General features: G+C 44.4%; 1 protein-coding gene across 33 annotated transcripts in view; it reads left to right on the top strand.

Moving 5' to 3' along the window:
- The first annotated feature begins 277 nt into the window (after positions 1-277).
- Positions 278-16,246, top strand: part of LOC149326128 (uncharacterized) — a 53,131-nt gene continuing 37,162 nt past the window's right edge. For 4 of the 33 annotated variants that reach the window (XR_016286007.1, XR_016286008.1, XR_016286010.1 and 1 more), the window contains exons 1-5: positions 278-633; positions 2,225-2,374; positions 4,447-5,415; positions 6,072-9,031; positions 9,699-9,754. Coding sequence is in view for 9 of the 33 variants with exons in the window: in XM_089562579.1 (XP_089418705.1) it covers positions 6,051-6,179 (129 nt within the window). In the remaining 24 variants the exon portion in view is untranslated. The other 29 variants (XR_016286011.1, XR_016286009.1, XM_089562583.1 and 26 more) reach the window with 24 other exon arrangements.

Genomic DNA, 16,246 nt, shown 5'->3' with positions numbered 1-16,246 from the left:
CTGCAGCTAAGCCGGCCACGCCCAGTGTTGCCCACGAACGTAATGTTTCCCGCCCGGGCGCACTCGGTGGTGGTGGAAACATTTAATCGGATTAAGGGACAGGGTGTGTGGGAAAGGGCATGCGGCGGAAATCATGGAGGAAGGAAAGACCTAAGGAGAGGCCCTGACGTCACTTTTTGTGAAGCCGCCTGGCAGCCGGCTCGTCTCTCCTCCTCCGTTTTTCTCTCTCCACACAACCTTCCTTCTCCGCCGAGCTTCGCTACTGTAGCTTCGCGGGGCAGGGGTCGCCACGGCTGGGTTAGCGCCGCGTCGCTCGGAAGAGAAACTTCTGGATGTGTTGTGCGTATAGTTGCGTCCGCTGCGTCGTCCTAGTGTTTTTGAGAAGGCCGTGGCTTGGCAGAGGAGTGTCATAAGTCAAGTGTGGTGTTTCACGCTGCAAGCCGCGTGCACGACGTTTCAGTTTCTGAAGTGAGCATTTGATCGAATCGTCTGCCTACGCCAAGCGAAACGTGCTGCGCAGTTGTGCACTTTGTTGAAAAGTAAGCTCCGTCGAAGGAAGTGGGCTGACACCGTGCACCCTTGGCGTCGTCGCATCTAGCCCCACTTACGAGTGGTGCAATACTTACGCTGTTGGTGAGAGACAATTGCGTGATATCGAACTGAAGTGCAGCATGCATCTACCGAGTGTGTCATTAAGCGCAGAATTGAGAAGGCTATTAGTAAGACATCTGCGTGCTGAGAGTGCAGTACAGAACACCGCGATGCAAGTACGTGCATCATACCTCGTATAATGTCCTGCTTTGCTAGCGCTAGATATTAATTGAGCAATGGTTGATAGAGGCATTTAGCAGAACTTTTTGCTGGGCTAGTTGGTCCATTCTGACATTGGTGAAAACAGCGCGAAAGAAGAAGCCCGAAGGCGAAACGAGGAAGTGACAGGAAAGAGCGCTCTTTCCTGTCACTTCCTCGTTTCGCCTTCGGGCTTCTTCTTTCGCGCTGTTTTCACCAATGTCAGAATTGATAGGGGCAGCTCAAGGAGTACATGCACCATAGTAAAAACTGGAGAGCAATTGCTTATCGAAAATTTTCGTGAAGCTTGCTGAGTTAAAGAATTGTATACTTGTAGTTTGCATAAATCTCCAGGCTGGCTACACAGTAGTTTTTTCAAATAAATTCATCTGTCTGTCTTCAAATTATTCAGGTTCTTCATTGAAACCTGAAGGTGGGTATCTTATGTAATTTGCACATGTTGCTATTACGTTACAAATATATTGCTCTCTTCATATGTTTGCATGTGTGCTTTGCGTGTTGTGCTGGAGAATTCTTGAAGAACGCTCGTACATTCTTTTCAGCTGGCATGGCATGACTAGCTGTGATCATCACAAAGTAAACAAGGGAGGAAAGAGCCTTAAGGCTCTTGGGAATGCCAATGTTTCAACAAGAACACTTGTCTTCGTGTGGGTGAAGACAAGCCCTCTTGTCTAAATGCTGGCAACAACCTTGTTCACTTTGTGTTTTCAAGATACACATTTGATCTATGCGCAGTTTTGTAAAGTCCTTTTTATGGAGTTCATGTCCTGAGGTGGTGTTGTAGCCATAAGAAATGCCACACTGAACACCTGTCACCAATTGATGTCGCCCATCTGGGGTCTTTAACACTGTCTCTCAGCACATGGACATTTTTGCTTTTTGTCGCCAATGAAATGTGAATGCTACGTCTGAGATAACGCTTGCAACTCATGCTAAGCAGCTGAATGCTGTAGCCTCTGCATCACCACAGCCAGTGAAGAAGCACTTGGCTTTCTTTAACAGTCTTGTGGAGCATTTAGAGCAATTAAGGTGAATATAGCCAGGCACGTGCACCTTATTGCTTTGCTCATGTCTGAAAACTTCCACATATTTTATCACAGCGCCAATTCGTTCCCTTTCTATGTATACATGGGCTTGGTTTCTGTCTCTTGCATTAGTAGCAAAGCATCCTGTGTTTACTGTTGGTGGCAAGATTTGTTCTGTCAAAGTCGAGGACGTGCCCCTACCCCCTATTTTCATGTAGAGTAATGGATTCATGTACACGCCTTTTGAGACATTTTTTTCTTTGCATATTTTCACTGTGTGCTATCATTTAGTAGGATGATGATGAGGAGGGCTCCGGAATAATTTCGGCCACCTGGGGGTCTTTAATGTGCACTGACATAGGGCACAGCGGAGCTCTTGCCATCTGCAGGAGGCCATCCTTGAAGAGCGAGACCGCAACGCGGACGCTGTCCAGTGAAGTGGTGCAAGCGGGCGTTTTTGTGGCTGCAGGCAAGATGGAGGCAGAGGTGATTCGTTGACGCTGCAGTCCCTTTCACGGAGGTCCTGACAGCTGTGTACCGTGAGTAGAGTCTGCACGGGGGGCTGAGTGCAGCTGGAGAAATCCGGAATTAACTCTTTGAGCATCACAGAGGATCCTGACAGACACGCTAAGACTCTTCCGTGGATCTGTTTCTTTCCACCTTGGCGGAGATGTCATATATTGCCAGATTGTAAGTAACTTAAGGCAATGGGAGAGCTGATGCAGGTGAAGACAAATTTGTTTCACAGTAAACATTTGACTGTAGTTTTGTTTGTCCAGTATGCTGTACATTATTGCCTCTATTCTTCCATCATTTAAGGAGAGTTGATGCAGGTGAAGACAAATTTCTTTCACTGTAAACATAACTGTAGTTTTGTTTGTGCAGATATATGTTATACATTATTGCTTTGTTCATTCTTCCAGCGTACGTGTTTCTGGATATAATATTGGTAATTGCTACAAGTGTGTTCTTGTATCTCAGCTGGTGGAATCTTTTTATCTGGGTTTTCAGGTTCGTTTTGTTTTTCTTTACACGTCCAGAGGAGTTTCCTTTCAGGGAGTAAAAATTTTAGAGCGGGCTACTAGCATATTATCCGCACGATTTGTACCTTAGTATAGGAAGAATTCATTGCCACCTGAATGTTACACAGTATCAGTAAATTGCCAAATGTGGCATGTTAAGGTCATTAAAACTAGTGCAAGCATCTCTTTTATGGTGCGTGGTTTCAATATATAAGCCTAATGTAGAGAGACCATGAAACTCTTTTATAAGTTAACATTTAATAAATATGAAGGGAATTTCTCAAGCGGTTTGTACGAAGTGCTCATTGAGAAGTCATTCTTTTTATTACTTCTATACAAGGACTGTTAAGGCCTATGTTATTTTATATCTTGAAAGAAAACTGTGCAGAAAGAATAAACTCTCCTGTGATTTTGTCATTAAACAGTTTTTGCAGTTTTCTTTCAAGATGCACCCATCCACCCTGGGCTGTGCAAATGCATTACTTCAATTTATTTCATGTGTGGAAGAATTTTCACTTAAGTGTATTAGTAGGACTTCATACTGCGAGCATGCAGTTTGTAGACTTTGAGAAGGCCTTCTCAATCTATCTTCCTTTGTTTTGGCACCATTCTACAATTCTTGATACTGCAGTACGTTTTGTCAGTGTATGTTGCAGACTGAGCTGATGACACGCATGTAATCTCTTTTATTTTGCATAGTTGTGGCTTATTTCTTCAAAAACTAATTAGTCCCTCTAGTGTACTGAATCCTGCTGGTGAGAAAAAGAAGTACGTCCTCATTTGCTCACATTGGATTGGGAAACATTTATTGTCAGCATCAAGCCCTGTGGGGGCACTATACTAGAAGGCTTCGAGCCCGTGGCTCTCGGAGACCCTGTGAGCTCCCTCAGTGGCCGGTACCTGCGTCAGCGGGTCTGAGTCAGCCAGTATAGCCTCCCACCACTGCAGAGAAGGGACTGGTGGTAGGAGGTCCGCTGGTGGCGGTGCCTTTTTGCAGCTCCATAGAATGTCATCATATCCGGCTATCGCGCCGCATTGTGTGCAAGTTGGATTGTATTGCACTGGGTGCATGAGTGCTAGTTTCTACGGGCTAAAGAAGGGTCGCGTCTGGTGCCTACGCCACATTACCTCCTGCCTTTTGTCGAGCTTCCTGTCTGGTAGCAGATTAAAATGATTTAAAATGATTTTTAAAATGATTGGTGTCGTCAGAGGTTATAAAGGCATCTCTCGTGAAATTTGGGGACTCGGCCAAGCTCATTGCTCGGCTGGCATAACCTCGAGCTGTACCGTGAGCCAACTCGTTTCCCCTGTTCCCCGAGTGTGCCGCCCCAGTGGTTGTGGCGCTCGGCTGCTGACCCGAGAGACACGGGTTCAATCCTGGCCGCGGCAGTCAAATTTCCATGGAGGTGAAATCCTAGAGGCCCGTGTACAGTGCATTGTCAGCGCACGTTAAGGAACCTCAGGTGGATGAGGTTTCTGCAGCCCTTCAGCATGGCGTCCCTCATAGCCACAACGAAAGCCTCGGTAGAGCTGGCTTGAGTGACTGCACTATGGCGTAGCCATCTGATCCACTTTCCTTTGCGATGCAGGCGACCTTCCTTGCGTTTGCCAGCCTGCTGCTGCCGACTCTGGCATGCTTGTCAGCCAGGGCGTCATCGGTGGGCGGAGTGCCGTCGCACCGGAGACTGGTGAGGCCTTTGCTACCCGCTGCCCGTCAGCTGCTCGTCCCCGCTGAATGTGCCCCCAGAGGAGCTACGCTCGCCGGATATTATCGCTGCAACACTGGCCACACAGGAGCTCTGCAGCTGCTTTGTGGTTTTGGTGCTTATAGCCGCCTTGAATTAACAGAAAACATTGGGTAAATCTGCCCATTTGTACTCGCTTTAAAACAAATGCATAGCTTCATGGTTAACTTTGAGTAACTTTGTTGATGCCACTGGCGCCTGTAGGAAGGCCATTCTAAGGTTGTACTAGTAAGCATAAGTGAAGGTTATCAGTTTGTTGACTGCAGAGTTTTGCTTGCACTGGTTTTCCTTGTGATGTCTTTGTGTTTCTGAAGGATGGTAGGATTATGTGCACTTCATATGGGAAACTTACCCCCATTGCTGGTCCTTAAAGTAACTTCACAATTCCAGGCTATGTAATGGCCTGTAAGACTATCTGTTAGATTATTTTTTTTTACAATTCAACGCCTTATTTGTTAGCCATGAAGAAATAAGCTACTAGATTTTCTATCAACATTTTCTCTGAGGATGCCTGAAAAATATCGTTGAATCATGAAGGGGCCCATGTTGTCAACCAGACTTGTAGTTGTGGTGCGCTGGGACTCATAGTGGCCATTCCCTGCATTTAGCCATTGTGCATTTGTCTATCTGTTTGTGTGAAGCCGGTTTTGTAACAGGCTGCTCACCTGCCAACACTGGAAATACCTTAGTCCTTGGTTAAAATGGTTCAGGATTTCGTTTTCTTTTTAGGTGTTGCCTTTTTGAGAGAAGTGTAAACAAGAAGCTTCATTTGTCCAGGAAGCTGCCCTATCTGCCAGTGACAATGCCCACAATGTATGCATTCTTCCTGTTGCCGCTCCTAATTGCATGCTGATATGACCACTGTTTCTTCGCAACTTCTATAGCCTCAGGCAGAGCTTCTGTCAAAGAAGCACATCTAACTAAAGTTCACTTTGCTGATCCGCTCACTGCCTTGAATGGGGCCTTTGTTCACGTTGCAAGCTTCACATATGGCCTGTCCTGCAGTGGAAAAATGATGAAAGCAGCATGCATATGGAGTTTAACACTCCAAAGCAGTACAGATGAATTCTCTGGTGCTATTTCTTGAATTAACGATTACATGAGGAGCTGGTCAGGTTAACCTGGTGTCTAAAAACACCAACAGTTGGGTGCTGTGAAGGTAGCCCTACACGTGACTGACTGGGCTTCAGGTGTGAACAAAGTTGTTATTAGATAGGCAGATAGATACCCTGTGTGATAACCAAGTTCTAAGCACACTTATGAATTTTTTAACCGGCATTGTGTTTATGAAGCTGGAAGTGGATTTAATAGGGTGGCCATCGAGAAAATGGAGGTAGAGCAGGCTGTGTAGCTTCCATGTCTGACACCTGCATGAAGGAAGCAGCACACCTCCTCTTGGAATCCTGAGATCCCTTGCACCATCGAAGAGGGTGGTGTGTGCGAAGGGCATGTGTTGCATCTCCTCGCAGGCGGGTGAATACCTGAAGATCAAGGTGATCCATATTCCGGTTGACCCCGAGACGAGGAAGGCTGATGTGCGGAACATGAAGGCGGCCATCACCGGCAACACCAACGTGGTGAGTGGCTTCGTAGAATGGGGCTAGTTTGGCTCGCAAAGGAGGTATTCGTGTGATTTCGTGGGCACTTTTTTGTGGCTCAGCACGCAGTTTCAGCACTGCAAGCCGGAGCAGGTGGCGATAGGCCAAATGGATTAGATATGCCTGCAGCCTCTTGCCATGCTGTATACACCACAACGTTGATGCATACTCCCTATAGCATACCAATGCAATTCCATTGCTGTACTATTCCAACTCTTTGTCGTTGGCTGAGTCTGCCTCATGCCTCCATCACCCTTCTCATTACTTTGCTTGAGACAATAACGAAGTGCAAGCTTTGTGCACGGCACCACTTCATGTGAGTGAAAATGGTAGAAAATGCACAAATGGAACACAATCAGTTTCAGGATCATCTAATTATGCCAGCCTTGGTGTAGTCCCATTCTAACAAGGCATCGAAAATGGCATGCACAAAGATGAGATAGTGCAGCATTAAGCTGCATCTTCTACCCTCTCTCTTTGTTGTTTTCACTGTCTTCTGAACATAAGGTCTTGTTCCAGTTTTGACAGGCTTGAACTAGTTTTTGGTACAAAAGTCTCCAGGTTACGTGGCTGCATTGTAAGCCGATCAGTGAAGACCACACTTGTGGAGGTGAATGTTGGACTTGCCTGCTTTTCATGTACAGTAGTAGAAGCAGGTAATCACTGGCACATGTGTCACTGGTGCACCTTGACGGCTCAGAGGCAATCAGTGATCAACGTTTTGTACAGATTGGTACATTTTTAAGATTTTCCTGTCCTAACTGCTGCTTCAAAGAGCGTGTCTTGACCCTTGTCAGGTGTGCTTGTTCCATGGAATTATTGTCACTGCTCAACTAAGGGTGGCAGTGTATGACAGAGGAAACTAATTGGTCTTTTGAGTCAGTCAGTTGGTCCTGGAAACCCAGTATGTACTAGTGGTTGAATGTATAATGAAAAGCGCAGTAACTTTACTGGGAATGTGAATTTCAGATACAGAGCAAGGCATTGTGTCGTTTACCTCTGTTAAAAGAAGCAGATGTGTTTTAGATGTTAAAAAATGAGCATAGCACCAGGTGGGGAGCTTTTAAGAGCATAAGACGATGCGTAAATTGTGGTGTTCAATATGCTTACAGAGAGCATGGTGGTAGTGCCTGCATGCCCAATGAAAAGGAAAATACATGCGGAGGAAAAAGTGAGTTGAATACGCGCTTATGAAATCATGTGAAGCAGATGGAGTCATTGGGAAGAAGTGAGAATGTTAGAGTCTCACCTAGGAACTGTAACAAGAAGCAAGTGTGATGCTAAGCCGAATGAACCATGACATCTACCTCTTTTTTTCAAGGCTGCCTGCTTTGTTGTGAACACTTCCTTGTGTTGCTTACTTTGTGCCATTCCGCAAAAAGAAAGGAGGGTTGTTCTCTTCGGCATCTTGTGGGATCTGCACCTCAGTTCCCATTTGGCTGCATCGACCCCATTCAAGGAATTGCAGAGAGGGGTTTGCTTTGGCTTATGGGGTGCAGAGACTCATTTCACTAAACTTGGAGCTATCTTAGAGAGCCATTAGCAAGCATTGGCATGGCTTTCTTTCAGATTACAGCCATGCCCCATTAATGCAGCCCCCGTCAGTATGGACGACTATGCACAGCTTTTCTCGGGACGGAACCTAATCAAAGTATTATGCCTCATTACTGCCAAAACTCACTGTCTGGACAGTGGGCAGGTTGAAAATGTACGGAGCCCATTGGGACGCTTGTATTTTTACTCTTAAGCCTTACTTCCCCATTCAGCAAAAACCAGTCTCTCTCTCTGTCGCTGAACGTGTGTGTGTGTGTGTGTGTGCGTTAACACTTGATGTTAGCTATAAAATGTGGCCTCCTCATACAACCTGGCAATGCGAAGCTGCTCGAGACAACCTGGTTTGCACCAGTCCCACTGGTGCACCACCTGCAATCCCAGGGCAATGGTGCACTGCTTAACCACTGCACCAGCAGTGGTGTGAGGACTCCCAGAAATCTATGAATGTTAAGTAGAGGAGGACCAGTTCTGTATATATGGGCATCAACCCATTAGCTACCACGTCAGACTCTTGGGGCACTGTACAGTGCATGGGCCACTGTACGGTGGCGACTGCCTTCACGAAGTTAGCACGCAGATCAATAGGAGTGGAGCAGCATCGCGGCAGCAGCTACTAGCACCATGCAGAGGTACAATTGCCAGGTGCATGGGATCGGGTTGCATCACACCGCAGCGCACGGCAACTGCGTTCACAAAAATGAGCGGGCAGGCTTATGCTGTGTCACACGTAAGCAGTCTTTAAGTGTGCCTGCCGACTTTTTTGTCCCATTAAGATGGACAGCGATGAGGACAAAATCCCAAATGCCTGTGCCAGATGTTCCACTCCTTGTATTCAGGGGAGAACACCAGTGAAAGGCAGTGCAAAAAGTGCAGAGGACCTCTGGATGGGTGTGTGTGATTTCATGCTTTACACTGGGAAGGTGCCTGATCGATGCGCCTTATCATTTGCTGCATTTCATGAGCGGCTGCGAAAAAAATTCTTTCCGTGCCCTGCGTTCCAAACCACATTCAGCAGCTGGCAGCCGAGTGAGTACAGAGTTCTTGAGGTGTGAACAACTGTCGTAGTAGGAGATACTTCATCACACCAAGAGGCACCATCACTCGTCTCGTGCTATGTGGTGCTAAACCAGCACCACATGATTCCACAGATAATGGCAATCTGATAAAGCACCTGGAGCTCCACGATTACCAGATTTTGACCTCACTGCCCACAACTGTGCAGAGAAGCAGTCCGCAATCGTCATCAGCAGCAGCAGCCTGACTACGCCCACTGCAAGGCAAAGACCTCTCCCTTGTCTCTCTAATTAAGCCTGTCCTTTGCCAGCTGCAACCACCATATCTCTGCAAACTTCTTAATCTCATCCGCCTGCCTAACTTTGTTGCCACCCCATTACACTTCCTTTCTCTTGGAATCCACTCTGCTACCCTTAAGGACCAGCGGTTATCTTGCCTTCGCATTACATGCCCTGCCCAAGGCCATTTCTTCCTCTTGATTTTGACTATTATGTCATTAACCCGCGTTTGTTCTCTCACCTGCTCTGCCCTCTTCCGGGCTCCTAATGTTAAACCTATTATTTTTCTTTCTTAACTTAAGCTGAACCCTTTTTGTTAGCCCTCATGTTTCTGCCCCATAGGTGAGTACTGGTAAAATACATCTTTTGTATACTTATCTCTTTAGGGATCTTGGTAAACTGCCATTCCTGATCTGAGACAACCTGCTTCTATATGGGCTCTACCCCATTCTTCTAGTTATTTCCCTCTCATGATCCGGATCAGTGGTCACTACCTGCACATGTTCCCTTACCTCTTCCAGCACCTCGCTACCAACTGTGAACTGCTGTTCCCTTGCGAGACTGTTGGACATTACTTTGGTTTTCTTCATGTTAATTTTTATACCCACCATTCTGCTCTGCCTGTCTAATTCATTGATCATATGCTTTGCAGTTCACCCCTGAGTGACTAAGCAAGGCAGTGTCATCAGCAAATCGCGGATTACTCAGGTATTCTCTATTTCATTTCATTCATTTTACCCTCAGGACTTTCGCATTACAGAGGGGGTGGGACAGTGAAGAAAACAATACATAGATCAAAAGCAGGGCTATATATACGAACAATATTGAAAGATCCTAGAGACAGAGGAGGAAAACATTGAGAACAAAAGTACAGGAGTAAAAAGAAATAAATAAAAGGATTACAAAAAAAGAAACCTTATGTAGTCTATATATGAGTAAACAACATATCACAATTGGTCTGATTCTAACAGTGCGAGTAATTTGCTTTGAAAACGCGCAGTGTCGCTAACACAGGTGGCTGTGGGTGAAAGATTATTCCAGTCACGACATGTTTTAGGGAGGAAGGAATTAGAGCAGGTCACTGTGCGGCAGTGTGGAACAGCTACTTTTTGATTGTGGTCTATGCGAGGCGAGATGAAAGATGGTGCCTTTACACAGATGGCTTTCAGGCAAGGATTGTGATAGTAAATTTTATGGAAGAGGCAAATGCGTGATAGCTTACGGCGAGTGGAGAGTAAGGGGAGTTTAAGATTAGATTTCATTTTTGTTACACTGGCAGTGCGATGGTAGTTTCCAACGATGAAACGGACGCTTCGATTCTGCACGGCCTCGAGTTCATGTGTTAATGTGATGGTGTGAGGATCCCAAATTGAACATGCGTACTCTAGTTGCGAACGAATGAGTGTAGCGTACAGTAGCATTTTCAGTGAAGGTGGAGAGGATGAAAAATTCCTGCGGACGTACCCTAGCATGCGGCTAGCCTTTGAAGTAATCAACCTGATATGAGCTTTCCAAGAAAGGCTAGAACAAACATTAACGCCCAGATACTTGTAAGACGAGACTGGATTCAGCTGAGTGTCGTTAATAAAATAATCTGGGCTTGTTTGCTGGTTACGGGTTACGCACATGCATTTGCATTTAAATATGTTTAATTCCATTTTCCACGATTGACACCAGTCATAAGTTTTATTTAAGTCTGTCTGTAGCTGAGCAATATCATCACTGTTATTAATTACTCTGTAAATTACGCAGTCGTCAGCAAACAAGCACATGTTAGATGAAATCTTTAAAGGTAAATCATTGATGTATATTACAAATAATAACGGGCCAAGGACCGACCCCTGGGGCACACCTGACTGTACTGGCACTGGTGATGAGTCGTGGTTATTGGCGATGACGAACTGAGCACGGTTACTAAGAAAGGCACAAATCCAATTGAGTACATTAGGGTCAATGTTAAGTTGGCTCAGCTTTAACAGTAAAAGAGAATGACTGACTTTATCGAAGGCTTCTGAAAAATCTAAGAATAAACAATCAGTAATGAGTCCAGAGTCTAAAGAAACATGCAAGTCTTTAGTGAAAATCATTAACTGCGTTTCACATGAGAAGAATTTGCGAAAACCATGCTGTTTCGGAGTACAGAACTGGTTTGATTCTAGGAAATTAACAAGATGAGTAAATATTATGTGCTCTAGAACTTTACATTGTGGGAATCCTGGCTTTCCGCCGTTGTCTTTGCGCGGCTGTACCGGCTTCCCGCGTTGTTTCTCCTCTTTCCCTTGCTCCCGCCTCAGGCGGTGGAGAGGCGGCTAGGTGACTAATCACTGTCATTTGGCCACAGCTCCGCCCCGGCTCCCCAACGGCCTTTGCCATTGGTGCCTTTTGGCGGGATTTCGGGACCCGCTTGGGTGGCCGCGCACCGCGCGACCGTCCGAGCGGGGCCCCGAGACAGAGATCCCTCCGAGACAGCGTAAGGTGCGTACGCTACTGTTTGTCCGTGGCGGCCTTTGCCGTTCGGACCAGTGCTTACTCTACCTCGCCCGCACGTGTCCTCTGACCTGCAGCGGCTGGAGCCTGTCCAGCGGGGTCCAGCGACCTCCGACAGGCATACATTATAGATAGATAGATAGATCTTTATTTTAGACAACAAGGTCTCGGATACAGGGGCAAAAGGCAGATGCACTCTGCCTGACGGGGCCCAAGCACCCGACACAATGCTCAGGACAAGCGGCAAAAGAAGCAAGAGCTTCATACACTCTCATTACAAAAAACAACACATAATTACACAAGGTGAAAGTAGGAGGAAGGTGCATACTTTTGCAATCACATAATTAAAGTAAATATTTACAAGGCACATCACAACAAGAAAAACGCGAGAATTCACACAGTTGACGGAAAAACAGGGACATCAAGAATTTCTGCGTGAACAACCCTTTAATAATTCGGGCGAGAAAGGAGGTAAGCTTTAGCATTTCTATTGAAAGACTTTTGGGAAACAGATTTCTGAATAATTTCTATGGCCTGTGTATGTTTATTTAGAAGACTGGGAATTAAATATGAAAGCATTTCGGTTCCATAGTTAGTCCTTACGAATGGTACTCTGTAACTGACGTGTCTTAATTTATAAGGCGCGTCACTACTAGAGTTTAATTGAACATATTTAGTGGGATGATGTTTGAAATCGTTAAACACATAAGAAAGCAGTTTCAACTCAAATAATTCATTGACTTTTAGAATAGAATGCTTAGAGAAGTACAAACCTGTGTGATCATTGTATGCAAGGTTTTCGACATATCGTATTGCTTTTTTCTATAATGTTATCAGCCTCGTGAGGTTAGTTTTCGTTGTAGATCCCCAAACAAGTAAACAATAATGTGATTGAATTAGGGTATAATATAATTGCCACTTCAGCCATTTCGGAACAAGGTCTCGAAGTTTATATAATACATATAATGACCTTGATATGCTGGCATGAATCTTATTAATATGCAGGGTCCAACTCAAGTGTTCTTCAAAGATTATGCCTAAAAATTTGTAGGAAGAAACACGCTCAATTACGCTATTTTTGAATGTAAGCTTAATTTCACTGTTATCAGGCTTGTTGCGTGCCTTAAATACAATAAGCTTTGTTTTATTAACATTTAACTCTAGTTTATTTACATTCAACCATAAAGACAATTCTTGTAACCATGCATTTGCCTCAGCCTGAATATTACTAAGATGCATGCCAGAAAAAAATACACTGGTATCATCTGCATATAAAATTATTGTGGGAGTTCGAGGGATGGCTATTATATCATTGATATAAAGAATGAAAAATATTGGACCAAAAATAGACCCTTCTGGAACACCGTATATTAATTGACCAGGTTGTGATTGATGACCATTCAAACATGTATACTGCACGCGACCGGAAAGATAATTACGGATCAGATTTAAGGCAACTCCTCGAATGCCATACAACGGTAGCTTATAAAATAAAATGTCATGTTTAACTGAATCAAATGCCTTCCTGAAATCTAAAAAAAGCCCAATTGTAAATTGTTTGTCATCCATATTAGAAAATATTTTTTCCTTTATACTATGCAATGCCATTTCTGTTGACTTCTCGCGAAATCCGAACTGTTCGTTAACAAAAATTTCTCTGTCGTCAAAGAACTTACACAGTCTGATTTTGATCAAATATTCCAGCAGTTTAGAAAACAAAGGGAGTACAGATATGAGGTCTGTAGTTGTTTATATTGTCATAAGGACCACCTTTGTGTAAAACAACCACTCTGGCAGTTTTCATACCATCTGGAAAAATACCTTGAACTAACGCGTTGTTACATATATGCTGCAAGGGCAAGCTAATTAGATCGGCAACAGCAATAATAGGCTCGGCCTTAATTTCATCTGTGCCTGCCGCAGTGGATTTGTCTTGGCTTCTAAGGAATGTGAATACTTCATGTTCACTGCAAGGATTCAAGAATATGGAACTACCAATTGGAGAGGCAATATACTGACCAATTTCATGATTTCTATCCTGCTTCTGAGATGATTCGCCAGAGGATAGGAAATGAGCATTAAACTTGTCTGCCAAAGCAGCACCACTGTATTCAACACCATTGAATGTTAATGTGCTGGGAATATGGGTTGTCGCCCTTCCCCTTCCCATGAGGTCGCTCAAACAATCCCATATTTTCTTAGGGCAATTGGAAACTGCTGAAAATTTATTCTGATAATACTGTTTCTTAGCTTTTTTAATATCAGAGCCTAACTTATTTCTAAGTTTTTTGTATTCCTTAAGTATGACTGGATCTTTTGATTGGATGAATTTGTCAAAAAGCCTGTCACGGGTTTGAATTCGTCGATATAACTCTCTCGTAACCCACGTCTTTCGAGACTTTTTGTGAGTTTTTCCCACTGTCAAAGGAAATGCGGTATCATATTTGCTTTTTACTAACTGAAGAAAGATATTGTACGCTATACTAGGATTTAACTCATTGTAAACTTCGCTCCAGGCAGTGCTTTCCATCATGGATCTAAACCTAGCTACGTTTTCTTGATTGAAACTGCGATATACTGTCTGGGGAGTTGGTACTTGCTTCCTTTTTTTTATCGCCCGAGGAAAAAAACAGAATATAGGCAGATGGTCGCTCAAATCAAATGTAAGCACACCTGATAGCATTCTTGATAACTCATGATTTGTAACACATAAATCTAATAATGAGTGCCTCTCTAAGGTTATTCTTGTTGGTGACTGAATAACATTGGTGCAGAGAAATGCATCAATGGCTTCACAAAAAAGACGTCACGGGGAGCTGTTTGTCAAAAGATCAATGTTAAAGTCTCCAACCAAAACAACAGGGATATTTACGATACAAGCATATTCAAGAAGATCACACACAAACTTGATAAATTCGGCACTTTCACTAGATGGGGGTCGATAAATGCAAGCGATCAGTGTTCCACAACATTTTATAGCAACCGATTCGTAGTGGGTATCGACTAGAGAAAAATCTGATAAAACTTCATAGTCAAGGTTTTCTTTAACATACAATGCGACGCCACCTCCTCTACGGTTTTCTCTGAACACGCCTTCAAACTTGTAGCCACGAAAGAAGATAACATCATTTTGATTTGTGAACCATGTTTCGGTGTACGCTAGTATATCAAATCTGTGATTCAGGGAATCCAAAGCTGATTGCATTTCAAAGTGCTTATATTTTAGACTTCTAATATTCACATGAAAGACTGACATCCTGTCATTTTCGTGAACAAGACAACTGCGCACCGCAGAGTTAAAAGATAAAGCATCGTAGTAAAGAGGCTTTGTTTGTGATGCCATAAAAGGAAAATCATGAAAAAAAAACTGATCAGTAAGGCGAAGTAGAGGCGGTGCCTGCTCAGATGATATTTTCCAGGTCAGCAACACACGCGATCCGTATTGCCGTTTCACCCTGGCACTTGCGCACAAAAAGCTTTCCATTACTGTGCCAAGCATATTCGTACTGCTTTTCGGTGGCCCTTGTCCTCATCATCCACATGAGCTTTTTGTTCTGCGCTGTTAAATTGTCAAGAAAGTACACTGTGGATTCAGCTTCCCGCATACTTTGCTTCTTTGCCATCCATTGGTCCTTCGTAGCACGTGAGGAAAAGCGAACCAGAACTGCCGGGGTTTTGCCACGTTTAGCGGGCAGTCTGTGAAGGCCTTCAACGTCGTGCTCAGTCAACTGAGGAAGCTCTAGGTCCTGGGCTAAAGCATTGATTTCTTGGAACAAGTTTTCATTTTTGGTTTGCGCAAGTCCATGTACTTCCAAGTTATTCCGCCTGCTGTACTGTTCCAGACTGTTTATTTGCTGTCGTAGTTCGCAGACTTCCGGGTTAGTGTTCTCTGACTGAATCTGTGCCTCAATCTTTTCAACCCTTTTTGATAAAGTGACAATCTCAGTCGACTGAAGCTGCATTTTGGCCACCGCTTCATCGTACTGATCTGAAAGAAGAGTTTTCCATACTTTCCACTGTCTCTTTGACCTGGAAAAGGGCATGTAACTTCTGTTTGATTTCCGGTAGTTCACAGAGCTTTTTGTTGATTTCCATTAGCATCCTTTCTGTCAGAGACTGCTCCTTCTGTACTTTTGTTGCAATTTTTGAGCCTCGAGCAGCTGAAACTACACATGTTTGACACTTCCAACTTTTTTTATCGATATCTGTCATTGCTTTGTGGGCAATTTTGGTCGTATTAGAACAAGCACCTAAGTGGAAACCGTATCGGCATTCTGAGCAGTTAAGGGACGAGCCCTCTGCTGGAAGTGACTGATTACAAACCAGGCATATATCACAAACAGGATCACCCATAGCACTCGCGATGGAAAAGCATGCGGCACAATAGAAAACAACTATAGCAACAGCACAGACTCAAGCGGCGGCGGCATTTGGCAGAAGGTTTCTTATGACTTCAATAAGTGAAAGTACACCAACCTGCAAAGTGAAGGATTTGCCGATGTTGCTTCCGCCACCGCCGCTGAGCAAGTGTGGGGGGCACAGGTGAGCCTTGTCCTTTTCTATGCTCCTGGCTGGCGCTGCTTGTGTCGTTATCTTGCGGGGCCGATCGTCGTCGCTCTTGCCACTTTAGTTCACCAGGTGTATCGCTGCAAGCCTGGTCAAGAACTGCAGAGTGAAGGATTTGCAGTTACTCTGTGCCGATGTTGCTTCCAC

This window comes from Amblyomma mixtum, chromosome 10 (assembly GCF_055824585.1).
Source record: "Amblyomma mixtum isolate Tamu chromosome 10, ASM5582458v1, whole genome shotgun sequence".
NCBI lineage: Eukaryota > Metazoa > Arthropoda > Arachnida > Ixodida > Ixodidae > Amblyomma > Amblyomma mixtum.
This window is presented reverse-complemented; position numbering and strand designations above follow the sequence as displayed.